This window comes from Podarcis erhardii (assembly GCF_964252035.2).
Source record: "Podarcis erhardii genome assembly, chromosome: 5".
NCBI lineage: Eukaryota > Metazoa > Chordata > Lepidosauria > Squamata > Lacertidae > Podarcis > Podarcis erhardii.
In genome coordinates this window covers 35,679,841-35,696,803 of record NC_138509.1, presented here as the reverse complement: position 1 = coordinate 35,696,803, position 16,963 = coordinate 35,679,841, and the positions used below count along the sequence as shown (strand labels likewise).

The 16,963-nt window shown below is 38.5% G+C and overlaps 1 protein-coding gene and 1 long non-coding RNA gene across 8 annotated transcripts in view; one reads left to right on the top strand and one right to left on the bottom strand.

Annotated features, from left to right (window-relative positions):
• Positions 1-5: 5 nt before the first annotated feature.
• Positions 6-15,461, top strand: LOC309341995. The gene is made up of 2 exons (XR_014156644.1): positions 6-324; positions 15,135-15,461. It is a non-coding gene; the product is annotated as an uncharacterized lncRNA (long non-coding RNA).
• LOC309341923 (lipase member M-like) overlaps positions 14,353-16,963 on the bottom strand; it is a 55,705-nt gene continuing 53,094 nt past the window's right edge. For all 7 annotated transcript variants that reach the window (XM_081861897.1, XM_081861892.1, XM_081861898.1 and 4 more), the window contains 2 exons: positions 15,805-15,870; positions 14,353-14,742 (listed from right to left, as the gene is read on the bottom strand). In XM_081861897.1, the coding sequence (XP_081718023.1) occupies positions 14,509-14,742; positions 15,805-15,870 (300 nt within the window). In that variant the 3' untranslated portion in view covers positions 14,353-14,508. The remainder of the gene's footprint in view (positions 14,743-15,804; positions 15,871-16,963) is intronic.

Here is a 16,963-nt window from a genome sequence, read left to right as displayed (position 1 = left end):
GAGGAAGTGGAAGATAGTCTCAATTGTAACAGGGGTTTGAGAGAGGTAGCAGCTCAGAGGCAGGTGAGGGGGAAAGTTGGGAAATAATGGGAGAGGAGGAGCAACACATTGCTGACCTGTTATTAGAAAAAATTCCAGACCTTCCATTTCCCAGAACCCAGTGAGCCTTAAAAGTAGGAAAGAAAGAACTCAAAGACAGAGTGCACTTAGCAGCCCCCGTACAGCAGGTGATGATGACGACGAATGAGGAAGTGGGAGAGAAGGGGGTGCAGATTAACTGAGGACAACGCCATTATCCATGAGGCTGGGTTCTAGAGCCTCTCTGTGTTCGAAATGAAAAAGGACTGTAAGAAACTTTTCCTTGTCTTTATACTTTCCTGGGCAACCAGCCAGAAGCTTCTGGAAACTATGAAAACAGTTGAGAAAGAAAGCATCATCACACACCCAACATTTGCCTAATGATAAGTCTGTACAAAGCATTATAATGTATATTGTTGTTTCTCCTTTTACCTTGTTGCTGTTTTAATCTAACCCACTTAGAGGTTTATTTTTATATTAATTGGTATATAAATTGTATATCAACCTTTAGAAATGTGGTTTTAACTGAGAATGTGGTTTTCAGTGATTAATAGAGCTGCCATACACCCAGGAAATCCTGGCCATCTGGGGGGATTTTTTTCATTTTGTTTTTTGTTTTTTTATAAATATTTATTAATGTTTTTAAATATAAATGCACACATGATAAACAATCTTACTTCTTTTACAACAATTTCAACACGTTCTTTGGACTCCCTCACGTCTCCCGCTCCCATTTACATCGTTAAAATTTTTTTCCAAACAAATTATCAACTTGTTTACAATCTCATGTCAACTCATTCAAATATAATCTAGCACTTCTTCCAAAAAAAATTTATATTTTCTTTAGTCTCACTTATCATCAAATTTAAATCTAGTTTAGTGGTGGCCAATTTTTTATAATCTAGCATCCTTCTTAACATTCAACCAAATTACAATGTTTTTGTAGATACATCTTAAATTTCTCCCAGTCTTCCTCCATCTTCTCTTCTCCCAGATCACGGATTCTGCCGGTCATCTCGGCCATTTGCATATAGTCCATCAGCTGCATCTGCCACTCTTCCAGTGTGGGTAGATCTTGAGTTTTCCAGTTTTTTTGCAATAAGAATCCTTGCTGCCGTTGTTGCATACATAAAAAATGTTCGATCCTTCTTTAACACCTTCTGGCCGACAATACCCAGAAGGAAGGCCTCTGGTTTCTTTGTGAAGGTATACTTAAATACCTTTTTCAGCTCATTATATATCATTTCCCAGAAGGCCTTCACCTTAGGGCATGTCCACCAGAGGTGAAAGAATGTTCCTTCATTTTCTCTGCATTTCCAACATTTATTATCAGACGAATGGTATATTTTGGCAAGTTTAACTGGGGTCATGTACCATCTATATATCATTTTCATTACATTTTCCTTCAGAGCATTACATGCGGTGAAGTTCAGCCCAGTGGTCCACAACCTTTCCCAGTCCTCAAACATAATGTTATGCCCAATGTCCTGTGCCCATTTTATCATAGCCGATTTAACCATTTCGTCTTGTGTATTCCATTTTAGCAGCAAGTTATACATTCTAGATAGTACCTTGGTCTTTGGTTCTAACAATTCTGTTTCTAACTTCGATTTCTCCACCTGGAACCCTAACTTTTTGTCATTTTTAAAAACTTCTTTAATCTGAGCATAATGTAACCAGTCTCGCACCTTATCCTTCATTTTCTCCAAACTCTGCAATTTCCAATTGTCTCCATCTTTTTCTAATATCTCCCAATATTTTGGCCATTTGGCCTCCATATTGGGTCTTTTTCGGGCCTTAGCCTCCAGAGGTGAAAGCCACCTTGGAGTTTTATTTTCCAATAAGTCTTTGTATTTTGTCCAGACATTAAACACTGCTTTCCTGACAATATGGTTCTTAAAGGCCTTATTGATCTTAACTTTGTCATACCATAAGTATGCATGCCAACCAAAAGCATTGTTAAAACCTTCCAGGTCCAGTACGTCAGTGTCTTCGAGAAGTAGCCAATCTTTTAGCCAGCAGAAAGCTGCGGCTTCATAGTACAACTTTAAGTCTGGCAGGGCAAAGCCCCCTCTTTCTTTCGCATCTGTTAATATCTTAAACTTAATTCTGGGCTTTTTGCCCTGCCAGACAAATTTAGATATATCTTTCTGCCACTTCCGGAAGCACTCCGTTTTATCCACAATCTGTAATGTTTGAAACAAAAACAACATTTTTGGCAATACATTCATCTTAATAGCAGCATTTCGGCCTAACAAAGAAAGCTTCAATTTTGTCCAACTATCCAAGTCTCTCTTAATTTCAGACCAACATTTTTCATAGTTGTCCTTGAATAGACTCAGGTTTTTTGCTGTTATGTTTACTCCTAGGTACTTTACCTTTTTAACCATAGTTAATTCTGTTTCTCTCTGAAACCGTTCTGACTCTATATCTGTCAAATTTTTTCCCAGCACCTTGGTTTTCTGTTTGTTTAATTTAAATCCCGCCACCCGACCAAAGTCCTGAATCAATTGTAATACTCTTTTCGTACTAGATTCTGGCTCCTGCAGGGTCAAAACTAGGTCATCTGCAAAAGCTTTAAGTTTGTATTGTTTCGCTCCGACCTGAATCCCTTCCACCAACCAGTCCCCTCTGATCATATTCAAGAGCACCTCCAGAACCGAGATAAATAACAAAGGGGAAATCGGGCAGCCTTGTCGTGTTCCTTTTTCAATTTTGAACTCTTCTGTAACCACATTGTTAACTATCAGTTTGGCCTTTTGTTCTGAATATATTGCATCAATCCCATTCTCAAACCCCCGTCCCACTCCCATTTCTTTCAAATTTCCCTTCATAAATTTCCAAGAAATGTTATCAAAGGCCTTCTCCGCATCTATAAAAATTAACACTGCTTTTGTATTTATGTCTGTTTGCAAAAGTTCCAAAATGTCAATAATGTTCCTAGTATTAGCAAACATATGTCTACCTGGGAGAAAGCCTGCCTGGTCTTTATGAATTACTTCATTAAGAACTCTTTTTAGTCTACTTGCCAAAATGTCTGCAAATATTTTGTAATCCACATTCAGAAGGGAAATGGGACGGTAGTTTTTGAGTTGTGTCTTTTCAGTTTCAGATTTTGGTATCAATGTGATAAAAGCTTCCTTCCACGATTCCGGCGCCTTCTTCCCTTCCATAATTTCATTACAAACCTCCATCATTGGTTGGATCAGATAGTCTTTTAATATCTTGTAATACTTGGAAGTCAGGCCATCTGGCCCTGGAGATTTGCCCAGTTGCATGTTCTGGATGGCTTGTTCAATCTCTTGTTGTGTTATTTTGTTGTTCAGGATTAATCTGTTTTTTTGTGACAACTTTGTTAGTCCATTTCTTTCCAAAAATTGTTTAATCTCAGCCTCATCTTGCGGCCCTTGAGTGTATAATTTTTTGAAGTATCTCTGGAAGCACTTTCTAATTTCCATGGGGTTCTGAATGTTTCTTCCTTCAATTTCTAGGTTTGTAACTGTATTTAATTTCTGTCTCTTCTTCAACTGCCAAGCAAGCAGTTTCCCACATTTATTCGCCGATTCAAAAGTTTTTTGTTTCATTAATTTAATCTTCCATTCTATTTCTTGGTTTATCAATTTGGAATATTGTGCTTGGTATAGTTTAATTTCTCTCAGAATCGGCTGTGACTTCGGATTTGATCTTAATTTCTTCTCCAATTCTTTAATTTTCTGCAAGATCTTATCTTTCCTTTCATTTTGTGTCCTTTTCTTTACGACGTTCTGTTGTATCAAGAACCCCCTCATCACAGCTTTGCTTGCGTCCCAGATAGTTCTTTTTTCCACCGTAGTGTTCATATTTATTTCGAAATAGTCCTTCAGAGTTTTTTGGGCCTTCTTAATAATCTCCTGGTCTCTAAACAAGCTATCGTTCATCTTCCATCTAAAGGAGCCGGTTGGCAAAAGTGTCATATCCATCTTCAGCGCGTTATGGTCGGAGCAGGTCTTTGGGCAGATTTCCACTTTTCTAACCTTGGGTGCCAGACCTCTAGTTATCCATATTTGGTCGATTCTTGTCCAAGTCAGCTGGGCTTCAGAGAAGAATGTTCCCTCTCTTCCCAGGGGGTTCTTAGTTCTCCAAATGTCAATCCAGTCCATATTGTCGGTCATTTCAAAAAAGGTCTTTGGTAGTCTGCCGTCTTTTGTAACATTTTGATTTTGTGACTTATCCATGTTAGTCGATACGACCCCATTCATGTCTCCCATCATAATGATGTTGTTGTAGTCCAGATAGTCCAGCATAATCTCATGCAACTTCTTATAAAATTCCGATTTCCCGTCATTTGGTGCATAAATTCCTAATATCAAAATCTTTTCTCCTTGATGTTGTATCTCAATTGCTAAAATTCTTCCATGTTCGTCTTTAAATAAAAATTTAGGTGACAGGCTCTCTTTTGCATATATCACCACTCCTCGCTTCTTTACTCTGTCCGAAGATATAAATTCTTGACCAAGTCTTTTATTTATTAACACCTTTCTATGGAGCGTAGTCACATGTGTTTCTTGTAAGCAAATAATGTCCAATTGTTCTTTTTTTAATATATAAAAAATTTTCCTCCTTTTTTCCGGGATGTTACAGCCATTAATGTTCCAACTCAAAAGTTGCAGAGACATCCTGAATAAATCTGGTTATTTTTCAAGGGGTGGTACCTTATTTGAAGGATCTTCAGGGTCCAAGGGTGCAGGTACCTCTGGTGTTTCAGGCCCTGGAAGTTGATCAATTCCTTTGTGAAGGTCCTCTCCGTATATGTTCAGAAATTTATCTCTATCTTCCGATGTTCTGATTTTGATCTTCTTCCCTCTAAAGGTAAAAGATAGTCCTTGAGGAAATTCCCACCTAAAGATGATTGAATTCTTCCTTAGTAATCTTGTCAACTCCAAGTAGTTAGATCTAAGATCTAACAGTTGTTTAGGAATATCCTTGTAGATCTCAGTTCTTTTGTCCAGAATGTCCAGTGACTTTCCGTAGTGTAGGCCCAGAATCTTGTCCCTTTCCTCCTTTGACCTCAATGTTATCAAACAGTCTCTGGGCTTCTCTTTCTTTATAAGTCTTCCGAGCCTAAAAGCTGAAACAATTTTAAAATCCTTTTCCTCTAAGCTCCAAAATTTGGAGAATTCTTTGGTCAAAAACTCAGCTAGGTTGCCTTCTTCCACTTCTGGTATTGCTCTTATCCTTAAATTGCTCTCCCGGTTCCGCAGTTCAATCATAGATAGATAGGTCTGGTGTTCACCTACTTGTTTGCAGAGTGGTCTTACCTCTTGTTCTAAATTTTCAAGTTTTTGGCTGGTATCTTCAGCCAATTTCCGATTTTCCCCTGCAGCCTCCTTCAATTCTCCAATTGCTTGAGTATTCTGTGCAACTTGTCCAGATAATTTATTTAAACATTCTGTGTTCTGGTCAATTTTATATGTTTGCTCATCGGCCTTCTTGTCCAAAGATTCTACTTTCTTGTCCAAAGATTCTAATTTTTCAAAAATTTTCTCTAAAATAGCAGTGCTTGCCCCTGAGGCCATATCTTCCAATTGTAATTCCTCAGTTTCTCCCTCCCCTGCCCGTGGCAGAGAGGCAGCTTCCTCCTCAGAAGGCAAAGTAGGCACAGATGATCTACGTGCCTGTGAGGCTGCGGTTAAAGTTGTCAAAGTTGTTTGTTTAGTTCTTCCTCTCCTTCTTGCACCACTCATTCCAAGTTATCTAAAAGTCAAGGTCAAGCTGAGTTGTTCCCATGAGAAAGCAGCGGCCCAGATGGTAACAGTCAACAGAGGGCCGGGAAAAGGAAAGTAAAATACGAGTCACTGCTATAAGTCCCAAATCCTCTAGGGGGAGTTTAAAATGTTTCAAGGAAGAGATCAATTTCAGTTAAAATAAAGTCAAATTTCTAAAGTCCAAGAACCTTCAATAAAAAATTTTTCAGCAGAGTTAGGGTTTAATACAGCAACAGTGTTTCTAGTGGTGCAAACTGGTAATCCAAATGCCTCAAAGTAGCAAGTTCAGACTCTCTCAGATTATTTCAAAGTTCAGATTCAAAGTATCCAAACTGCAAACTGCAAACTGACAGCTCAATTTCTCAGGCAGCTCCAGCACCTGGGGTTTTTAGTTAAAATGTAACTCCAAGAGAAGAAAGATATCCCCATGCAGCTAAAATTCATAAAGTCCAGTACATAAAATTTGTTATTCCACTTGAGATAAAGTTCAATGGGTGCTCAGATCAAATAGTTTAAAAGGTCTCTCTTTGCCTCCACTCCTCCAGCTCTTTGCGTTCAAGTTCAACGGGAGCGGAAGACGGACTTCCTGTTTTTCGTCACTCCGCTTTCAGCCAAATTTAATGTTTTAAAGTTCCAAATTGCATACAGTCAATTATTTACTCACGGGTTGTTGTTTTCAAAGCAAAAATTTCAGGAAGAAAGGTCAGCGCTCACTGGCAACAGCTACGCGGCTTCACTCCACCGATTGCGGAACGACCCTCAGCGCCGCAGCCTCCTCCACGATCCGGAGCCCCTTACGGGGTTCCTTCAACGTTTTGGGGGCCGCTACTGGCGCCCGCCGGGTCCCAGGACCGCAGGCTTCTGCCGCCTGCGGGTTTCCGTTGTGGGTCTCCGCTTTCGCCGTAGCGGACGACCCTTTCTCGAGCGGAGCTCCCTTCCCGGTTAGGAAAGGGCAGCCATTACCCTTCGCGCCGCCTCCGGAAGTCGGATTTTTTTCATTTTGAACCAAAAGTCAAAAGGAAGAGGCAATTTATCCTGTCCCTGGACACCGGGCCAAGTTCCCCTATTGGTCAGTTGGTCCCCTGCCCAAGGGAATGCCCGAGACCTCTTGCCGCCATAGGCCAATATGTGGCAGGCAGATGATCTGGCCTGCCATTCGCTGGTTACCTAGAGCGGCTCAGAGCTCATCTGCAAAACCGCCTGCCTAGGAGGGCAAATGGACCTCTCAAACTTAAAAATTATTTTCTATGAAATGCAGGGGGAGAGGGAGGTATTCGTACAAAGACCATAGATAGTTTCTCCTCCCCAGCTTTGGTACCAGAAATGTAAAGCCTCTCAAAATCTGCATAAACCCCAGCACAGTGGTTCCTCAAAATTCCCAACCATGGACCACTTGAAAATTGCTGAGGTTTCTGGTGGACCATTTAATTTAATTTTCTGACTTAATTTAATGCCTCTGACTGAAATTGTACTGTGCTGTGATAGCTGTTTGTTATATTTTGATGGCTTCGTTTATTCCTTATATTGCATTTTCATGTATTACAGTTGCATGCCATAGAATTCTGTAGAAATCAATTGATAAAGTGTTCTAGTCTGCTGCAGACCACCTAAATAAAGCTCACAGATCACAGGTTGAGAGAATCCTTGCCAAGGGGATAGATTGTTTTCATTTTCTCATTTTTAAAAGTCTCAGTTTCAGTTCTTCACATTTGTTTGCATTAAAAAAAAATGATTTAGTCTCAATTTGACCCACATGTTTCTATGCATTTTTGCCTAACTAGGGGGCTCTGCCCCCCTGCTCACCCTACTCACTCTAGTCACCAACCACCTCCCCTCACATTAACCTCCTGGTGCTTCTTTTTAGCACCCTATGCAACTTCTAAGCTCACATCTGGCTTTCCCAACGTTTTATTTTTGAAGCCACTTATGCCTTCTATTCTGCACCCATTTTCACCTACACACACCGGTCCTACATCCCCGCCTTTTGTACAATCCCCTTCCACACAGAACTCCTGCATGGCCACCTGGTCATAGCAGAATAAATGATGTAAAGAGGGAGCTACAGCCCAAGATAGGTAAAGAGGTAGTAAGGGAACAGCTAGCTACTTTGTTGTTGTTTAGTTGTTTAGTTGTGTCCGACTCTTCGTGACTTTCCATGGACAATAGCATTTGTTGTTGTTGTTTAGTATTTTAGTCGTGTCTGACTCTTCGTGACCCCATGGACCAGAGCACGCCAGGCACTCCTGTCTTCCACTGCCTCCCGCAGTTTGGTCAGGCTCATGTTTGTAGCTTCGAGAACACTGTCCAACCATCTCGTCCTCTGTCATCCCCTTCTCCTTGTACCCTCCATCTTTCCCAACATCAGGGTCTTTTCCAGGGAATCTTCTCTTCTCATGAGGTGGCCAAAGTATTGGAGCCTCAGCTTCATGATCTTTCCTTCCAGTGAGCACTCAGGGCTGATTTCCTTAAGAATGGATACATTTGATCTTCTTGCAGTCCATGGGACTCTCAAGAGTCTCCTCCAGCACCATAATTCAAAAGCATCAATCCTTCGGCGATCAGCTACTTTAAATAAATTCAAATCTCCAGGGCCTGATGAACTGCATCCAAGGGTACACAATAAGTTTTTGGATTTAGCCTGGAGAAGAGGAGGTTAAGGGGTGATATGATAGCCATGTTCAAATATATAAAAGGATGTCACATAGAGGAGGGAGAAAGGTTGTTTTCTGCTGCTCCAGAGAAGCGGGCACGGAGCAATGGTTCCAAACTACAAGAAAAAAGATTCCACCTAAACATTAGGAAGAACTTCCTGACAGTAAGAGCTGTTCGACAGTGGAATTTGCTGCCAAGGAGTGTGGTGGAGTCTCCTTGTTTGGAGGTCTTTAAGCAGAGGCTTGACAACCATATGTCAGGAGTGCTCTGATGGTGTTTCCTGCTTGGCAGGGGGTTGGACTCGATGGCCCTTGGGTCTCTTCCAACTCTATGATTCTATGATTCTATGTAATCTCAGAGTTGCTGGAGGAAATTGTGTGCCATCTCCCACCCCCTTTCCCCCCCCCCCCATATAATTTTTATTAATAAGCATCAGCAAACAAAACAAAACAAAACAACACAAAATATGCTAGTTTCATATCATTTTCATAACTTATTTCTTTTTTAGACTTCCCTCAGCTGTTCCGTAAATCATCCATAATCATAATTTTCATTACACATTTCTCGGTTTTGTATTGACATTATTTATCTCTCTCTCTTTTTTTCTTCCTGTTCCCTTTAGACAATACTTCTTACTTTTTTACAGTGCTTCTTTAAATCCCTTAAGCGTCATCTGACCTTTACTTAGACAATCCAGATATTCCACAAATTTCTCCCAGTCCCCGATGAACTTTTGGTCTCTTAAGTATCTAATCTTCCCTGTCAATTTGTCTAACTCTGCGTAATCTAACAATCTTATTCTCCAATCTTCTACAGTCGGTATTTCTTGCTGTTTCCATCTCTGGGCCAAAACCACTCTTGCGGCTGTAATTGCGTATCGAAAAAATTTGCAATCTTTCCTTTTTATCTCATTTCCTAGTATTCCCAATAAAAAGACTTCCAGCCTTTTTTTAAACGTGTATTTTAAAATCTTCTTTAACTCATTGTATATTTTCTCCCAGAAGTCTCTCACTTTCCTGCAATCCCACCACATGTGATAAAAAGTACCCTCCTTATCCCCACACTTCTAGCACCTATTGCATGTCTTGTACATCTTTGCCAGTTTTACCGGTGTCATATACCATCTATAGAACATCTTCATCGTATTTTCTTTTAACGTCGTACATGCAGTGAATTTTAGACCCTCCTTCCATAGTTTTTCCCATTCCTCAAATTGTATATTGTGACCCACATCCCTAGCCCAGCTAATCATTACCGACTTAACTTCTTCATCTTCCAAATTCCAATCTAACAACAGTTTGTACATTTTAGATAAATTTTTACTATCGTTATCTATAACCTCACTTTGAAATATCGATTCCTTGTCCGCAAAACCTCGTTCTTTACCATCTTTCTTAAACATCTCATTCATTTGGAAGTAGTGCATCCAATCATATACATGTTCCTTCACCTGTTCATACGGTTTTATTTTCCACTTTCCCCCTTCTTTAAACAACAACTGGTCATATGTTATCCATTTGCTTCTCATATTAATTCTCCTTACACTCTTTGCTTCTAGAGGTGATAACCAACGTGGTGTTCTAGATTCTAATAGGTTTTTATACCTGTCCCATACCTCAATTAAAGGACCCCAGAAGATGTGGTTCTCAAAACCCTTATGGACTCTCTTTTTCTCATGCCATAAATAGGCATGCCATCCAAATCTATTGTCGAACCCCTCTAGGTCCAACAATTCATTATTCTCCAGTTTAATCCACTCTTTCGTCCAGCAAAGACATGAGGCCTCGTAATACAGTTTTAAGTCTGGCAGGGCAAAGCCTCCTCTTTCCTTTGTATCTGTTAACAACTTAAATTGGATTCTCGGCTTTTTGCCCTGCCAGATGTATCTTGAGATCACTCTTTGCCATTCCTTAAAGATCTTCCTTCCTTTAATTATGGGGATAGTCTGGAATAGAAACAGTATCCTTGGGAGCACATTCATTTTGATTGTAGAGATCCTTCCCCAAAATGACAATCTCAGTTTCGCCCACACCTCCAGGTCCTTTTTAATTCTCTTCCAAGCTGGTTCATAATTATTTTTATATAAATCTATATTTTTGGAAGTTATCCATATACCCAGGTATTTCACCTTTTTAACCACCTCTATTTGTGTTTGTTGTTGCATTACTTCTATTTGATCTTGATCCATGTTCTTTACAATCATTTTTGTTTTTTTCTTGTTTAGTTTAAAACCTGCCATACTTCCAAACTGCTCCATTTCCTCCAAAACTGCTTTTGTCGTACTTATTGGTTCTTCAATCATTATTACCAAGTCATCTGCAAATGCTTTGATCTTATATTCGTTCTGGCCGATTGTCACTCCCTTTATTTCCTTATTTTGTCTGATCGAGTTCAAAAGAACTTCTAGTACCGTTATAAAAAGTAGCGGTGAGAGAGGGCATCCCTGTCTTGTTCCCTTTTGTATCCTTATTTCTTCTGTGACTACATTATTTATAATCAATTTGGCTTTCTGTTCTGTGTAGATTGCTCTTATTCCATTAAGAAATTCTTTGCCAATCTCCATATGTTCCAAATTTCTTAACATGAAGTCCCATATTATATTATCGAATGCCTTTTCGGCATCGACAAACATCATTGCAGCTTGTTTGTCAATCCTAGCAGACAGATATTCCATCATATTAACTATAGTTCTTGTGTTGTCCTTCATCTGTCTGCTTGGTAAGAAGCCCGCCTGGTCTTTATGTATAATTTCTAATAGAATCTTTTTCATCCTCTTTGCAAGAATCGCAGCGAATATCTTATAGTCTAAGTTTAGGAGTGAGATCGGCCTGTAATTTTTGACTTGGGTTAGGTCAGAATCCTGTTTTGGAATGAATGTAATATATGCCTCCTTCCAAGTTTCGGGGATTTCTCCTTCTCTTAAAATATTGTTCATCACTTCCTTCAATGGCGTTGTCAAAATAGGTTCCATTTCTTTGTAGTAGCAGGCAGTGAATCCATCCGGCCCTGGAGCCTTCCCCCTTTTTAGTTCTTTGATCGCCTCTTTTATCTCTTCTAATTCAATTGGGGTATTCAATTGCTCTTTTTTTCCAGTCGGGATCTTTTGTACCTTTTTCTCTTTCAGATATCTCTCTATCTTCCTCAAGTTATTTCTTTCTCTGTTTTTGTACAATCTTTTATAGTAATCCAAGAATCCCTTTCTAATTTCCTTCGGATTAGTTACCTCTTCTCCTTCTACTGTAATCTTATTTGTTGTACTCTGTTCCTTCCTTTTTTTAATTGCCATGCAAGCCATTTTCCTGATTTGTTCGCAAATTCAAAATTTCTTTGTCTCAGTTTCTTTATATTCCATTCTACTTCTCTATTTATTATGATAGCGAACTGTGCTTGTAGAGCTTTAATCTTTTCTTTTATCTTCAAATTATTTGGTTTCTTAATTAATTTTTGTTCATTATCCATGATTTCCTTCAGAATTTCTTTTCTGCCTTTTTCTCTGTTTTTATTTTTAATTGAGTTTTGCTGGATGAAGAAACCTCTCATTACTGCCTTGCTGGCGTCCCAGACCACTTTAGTTCTTGTACCTTTATTACAATTGTCTATGAAATATTCTGTTAGTTTCTTTTGCGCTTTTTCAACTATTTTCTGGTCGTCTAGGAGATAATCTTTCATTCTCCATCTGAAAGTTCTTTCTTCGAGGCTTCTTAGTTCAAATTCTATTGGGTTGTGATCAGAAATTACTTTCGGTTGAATTTCTATCTCTTTGGTTCTTGGTATCAGTTCACTCGAGATCCAAATCTGGTCTATCCTTGACATTGACTTGTTCGGTTCAGGGTAGTACGTAAATTGTTTATCTAACGGATGCTTGAGGCGCCATATGTCTATCAAGTTGCAACTCTCTATCATAGAGAAGAAGGATTTTGGTAGTTTCCCTTCTTTACTTGTTCCTTCCCTAAGTCTGTCCATTTCTAATGAGATCACTCCGTTCATATCACCCATTAAGATGATTTTCTGGTCTATATATTCAAGTAATTTTTCTTCTAAAGTTTTATATAATTCAGTCTTACTTCCGTTCGGTGCATAGATCCCGACTATTATCAAATTTTCTCCTTGCCAGTTAATTCGAACCGCTATTATCCTTCCCTCTTCATCCTTAAAAATTTGTTGAGTTTCAATTTGGTTTTTAATATATAAGACCACTCCTCTCTTTTTCTCCTTGTCTAAAGATACAAATTCATTTCCCAATCTTTTGTTGATTAATATTTTTTTGTGTCTTCTGGCTACGTGTGTCTCTTGTAAACAAATGATATCTAAGTTTTTCCTTTTTAGAAACTGTTCGATTTTGTTCCTTTTCTTTTTTTCGTTCATCCCATTTATGTTCCAATTCCAAATTTTTAACGTCATGATGTCTTAATTTAAATAAGATCTAATTATTTACCTATAATTTGTCTACCTCTTCTTCTTCCTCTTCTTCTTCTTCGTCCGTTTTCTTTCCGTTCTCTTCTTCTTTCTCCTCTGGTTTTAGTTGTCCTTATGTTCTTCCCTCTGCTCCTTTGGTTTCCTCCGAATCTGCTTTTAATTCTTTGTATTTCCTCAAAAATTTCCCAGTTTCTTCTGGGTTTGTCAGTCTGTGTCTTTTACTCCTATACATGAATGAAATTCCTTCTGGGAACTCCCACCTAAACTCAATGTTGTTTCTCTTTAACGTCTGGACCAGAGATTTATAAGGATCTCTCCGTTTAAGCAGTCTAATTGGTATGTCTTTAAAGATAATTATGAAATTCCCATCTATATTCAATCTTTTTTCTCTGTTCCTCTGTAGAATCATATTTCTCATATCTCTATCTTTGAATGTAATCAGGCAGTCCCCTATAAATCTTTTTGTTTTAGTTGTTTTCACTTTCATTCTAAATGCACTTTGGATCGCCTTTCCCATTTCTTCTGCAGATAGTTCCATCCACTTTGCCAATTCTGTTATCAATTTATCTTTGATATTTTCTCCTTGAGTCTCTGGCACAGCTCTGAATCTCAGATTCACCTCCCTCAACCGAAGTTCATTCATCGCTATCACGTCCTTCACCTCTTCCTGAGCTTTGCTTAGTTCCATCATTTCTACTTTTATTTTCTCCTCTTCCCATTTGACATCTTTCATTTCTAGTCTTGTCTTCTTCAATCCCTCTTCTACCGATTGTGTTCTTCTGAGCACTTCTTTTATTTGCCCTTTCAGTTCATTTACTGTTTCGTCCATTTTCTTATCCATTTTTCCAATCTTATTATCTACTTGTTCTAGTTTAGACTCTAAATTCTTTTCACTCTGTTTAATTTCCGCAAACATTCTTAGAATATCTGCCCTAAAGTCTATCTCTTGTTTAGATCCTTTCCTCTCGACAGGTGTCCCCCCATCAGCCCCTTTCTTAGTTGGGTTTGACATTTTGTCCCAATAATTCTCTCCACTCAACAACCCCTACTTGCCAAGCCCCCAGCCATGCACCCCTCCCAACAAAATATATCAATTATATCATCTCCCACCCCTAGCCTCATTATCTCCTTGTCAGGACAATGATTCACAGCAGGGGTTCTTGACCATGGATCCCTAGGCCATGGTCCCCTAGGCTTCCATGTGTGGACTTTAGGGGCTCCATGAACCCGGCACCAAAAATTATTCTCCCTCCCTTTATTTACTTCTTGTGCGTTAGAAAATTGTCTTTGTGAAAAGAATTCTGCAAAGGGGCCCCACTGCTTTCATCAGATTCTAAAAAGGGCCTATGAGCACCTGTGCTGCAAGGAACAACAAGAAACATGTACGCTGTGGCTAAAAGATGAGGCCTTTGCAGAGAGAAGTATACTTTTGCAATGCAAGGTCAATGAATTCCACTACCAATTGTGTCAATGCCAAAAGGTAGATTTTATTAGAAGACGAGCAACAGGTAATAGAAACAAAAATCAGTTAACAAATTGACCATAAATGCAAGGCATACAGACCAATGCAGTGCTACAATCGCAGTGAATATAAGCAGTTAGTGACATTCATAACATTTTACTTGTACGTCTGCATAAGATAGAATATATCAGTGTATAGTTTCTTTGGAGGATCCAGACCCCATAAAAAATCTCCATGTTGCCATTCAGGAATATACTTATGGAAAACTAAATTAGAGATTCGAGGAAGCAACAGCTGCATGTCCTTTCTGTTTATTACAATATCATGTCCACCATACCACACAGCAGTTGGCACAACCATGTCTTCGATTTGATACAATGGAGGAGTGGTCTGTGGATGAAAATATCAGAATGATTAAAATGGTCTTCATCTGCCAATCTTAGATTTTAACTGTTTTCCTAGCCATCTGATGGTTCATATGCAGGACCATCAAAACTCTGGGATGTGTGACCTATGTTTCTGGAATATGCTTCCTTGAGCATTAGTATCAGATTTCCTTCTCCATTGTATTAATGAATCTGTCACGTATTAATTGTTTACTGTGCATTCTTGATTTATGTGTAGGACAACTGCTTGACTGGATTGAGCATCGGATATACCAACATTGTGGGATGTACAATGACATTGAGGATGTGTATCAGGATTAATGTGCATGCCTGCTAAAGTTCAGCTTGGCACACTTAGGCTCTGGACTTAATCGTCTTTCAGGTAGCAATGAGCAGGCTTTAGAAAGCTGCCAATATGACTTCAGTTTTGAAGTTCTCAGAATATTTCCTTCCTACTGCCATTGCATGGCTTCACAGCTGCTTCTACAAACAAGATAACTGTTTTGAAGCTATATACACACACACACACACACACACACACACACACTGAACATGTGCAGTTTTATATTTTTAAAGCATTTCAAACATAGCACCACCATGACTATAGGAATAAAACTGAGTTTGCTTCTGCTGCTCTGAGGTTAAACACATCTCCTTGGGAATAAGCAACATTCTGATTTAAGAAAAGGATAATATGATTTCAAAGTAAAAGAAAAGAAAAGATCTCTAACCACAAGGAATAGTGGGAAGCATCAAGGGTTTACCAGGAGAGGGGTGGGATCTAGGTTTACAATGTTAGTATCCATCTGTCTTGGGAGAGAATGGAGTGTGTTTCCAGGGGTGAAGTCCAACCACTGCATTAGCAGCACCAAAGTGACCTGGGCTGCCCAGACAATAAGACCACCATCTTGGCTGCACTGATGTGGTCCAAAGGAAGTAGAACAATGCATTCGGCACCAGCTTGGCTGCAGAAGGTGCCGGAAGGAGGCATACAAGGCCCCACCCAACAGTCTCCAAATTTGTGCCTGGTTTACTCCTGAAACTTTACTTTTCTTTAACTCTTTACCGTATTGTATATAGCTTTGTTCTTACTGCCATAGTCAAAATATTTCAGTTCTCTTGATTTAAAAACCTATAAAATAAAGGGGAAAGTACAGAATTTTCAAATTTTTCATGCAGGCATCTTTATAACATACAGAAAGAACCCTGTCCCTAATCCCTACAAAAATTGTGAAAACTTTTCTTTAAATAGATAGATGTGAACTTTTATTCTTGTGATTACTGTATATTGGCTGTGATTATATTGGTTGTATTTCATGGCTATAGATAGTCATCCTAGGCTCCTAGAAGAGGAAGGATAATAATAATAATAATAATAATAATAATAATAATAATAATAATAATAATAATGTATTATATGGTATAAAATGATTATACAGTCAACAAAGATCTTGCTATAAGTTTTGAGCAATTGATAGTTAAATAAACTATATTGTTGTGTATTTCTTTGTACACTTAAAGAGTGCAACCAATCAAGGTAGTCTACCATGGATTCCTAGACTGTTTTCATAAATTTGTGTGTGGTTTCGTAAAAACATATTATTATTTTATCTTGAAACATTTTCATATTTATCTGTTTTTATCAAATACAATCTGTTTTTACCAATATTTTGCATACTTTGCAAATTAATAAGTAAATGATATTGGAACTCGTATACAATCATTTCAAAAATCAATCCTTAATGTTCACTATCCTAGTAATGGCCAAACTGTGTAAGCTAATGAGAAACTGCAATGTGCAAATTAAAACTTAACTATCACTTCAGATATAATGAATAAAAAATCACTTGATGTTTGAAGTTTAAGAACTACTCTTTAGGCAATGAAATTTAAAAGTTTCTCTTTATTTCTTCTTTTGCATGAACCCTATTTAAGGATATTTACTTTTGCTTTCATTTGCATGTTATTGTTGCCAATTTCTACATGTGTAGACACATATATATCATATATCACATGTAACCGGGCAACTACACCAGCAATAACTCAGAGCGACAAAGCTCCTGTGAGTGGCAGCTTGTCATATACCATTTATTGCTATATTGTTTTTCATTTACTGTAACTTTCCTGTCACCTTCTGAAAATTAAAAAAAGAAAACCCTTAAATATTCGCACACGTTAAACATTCATTTGAACATCAAATGGCCTCTAAATTTTGAAATAAGGAA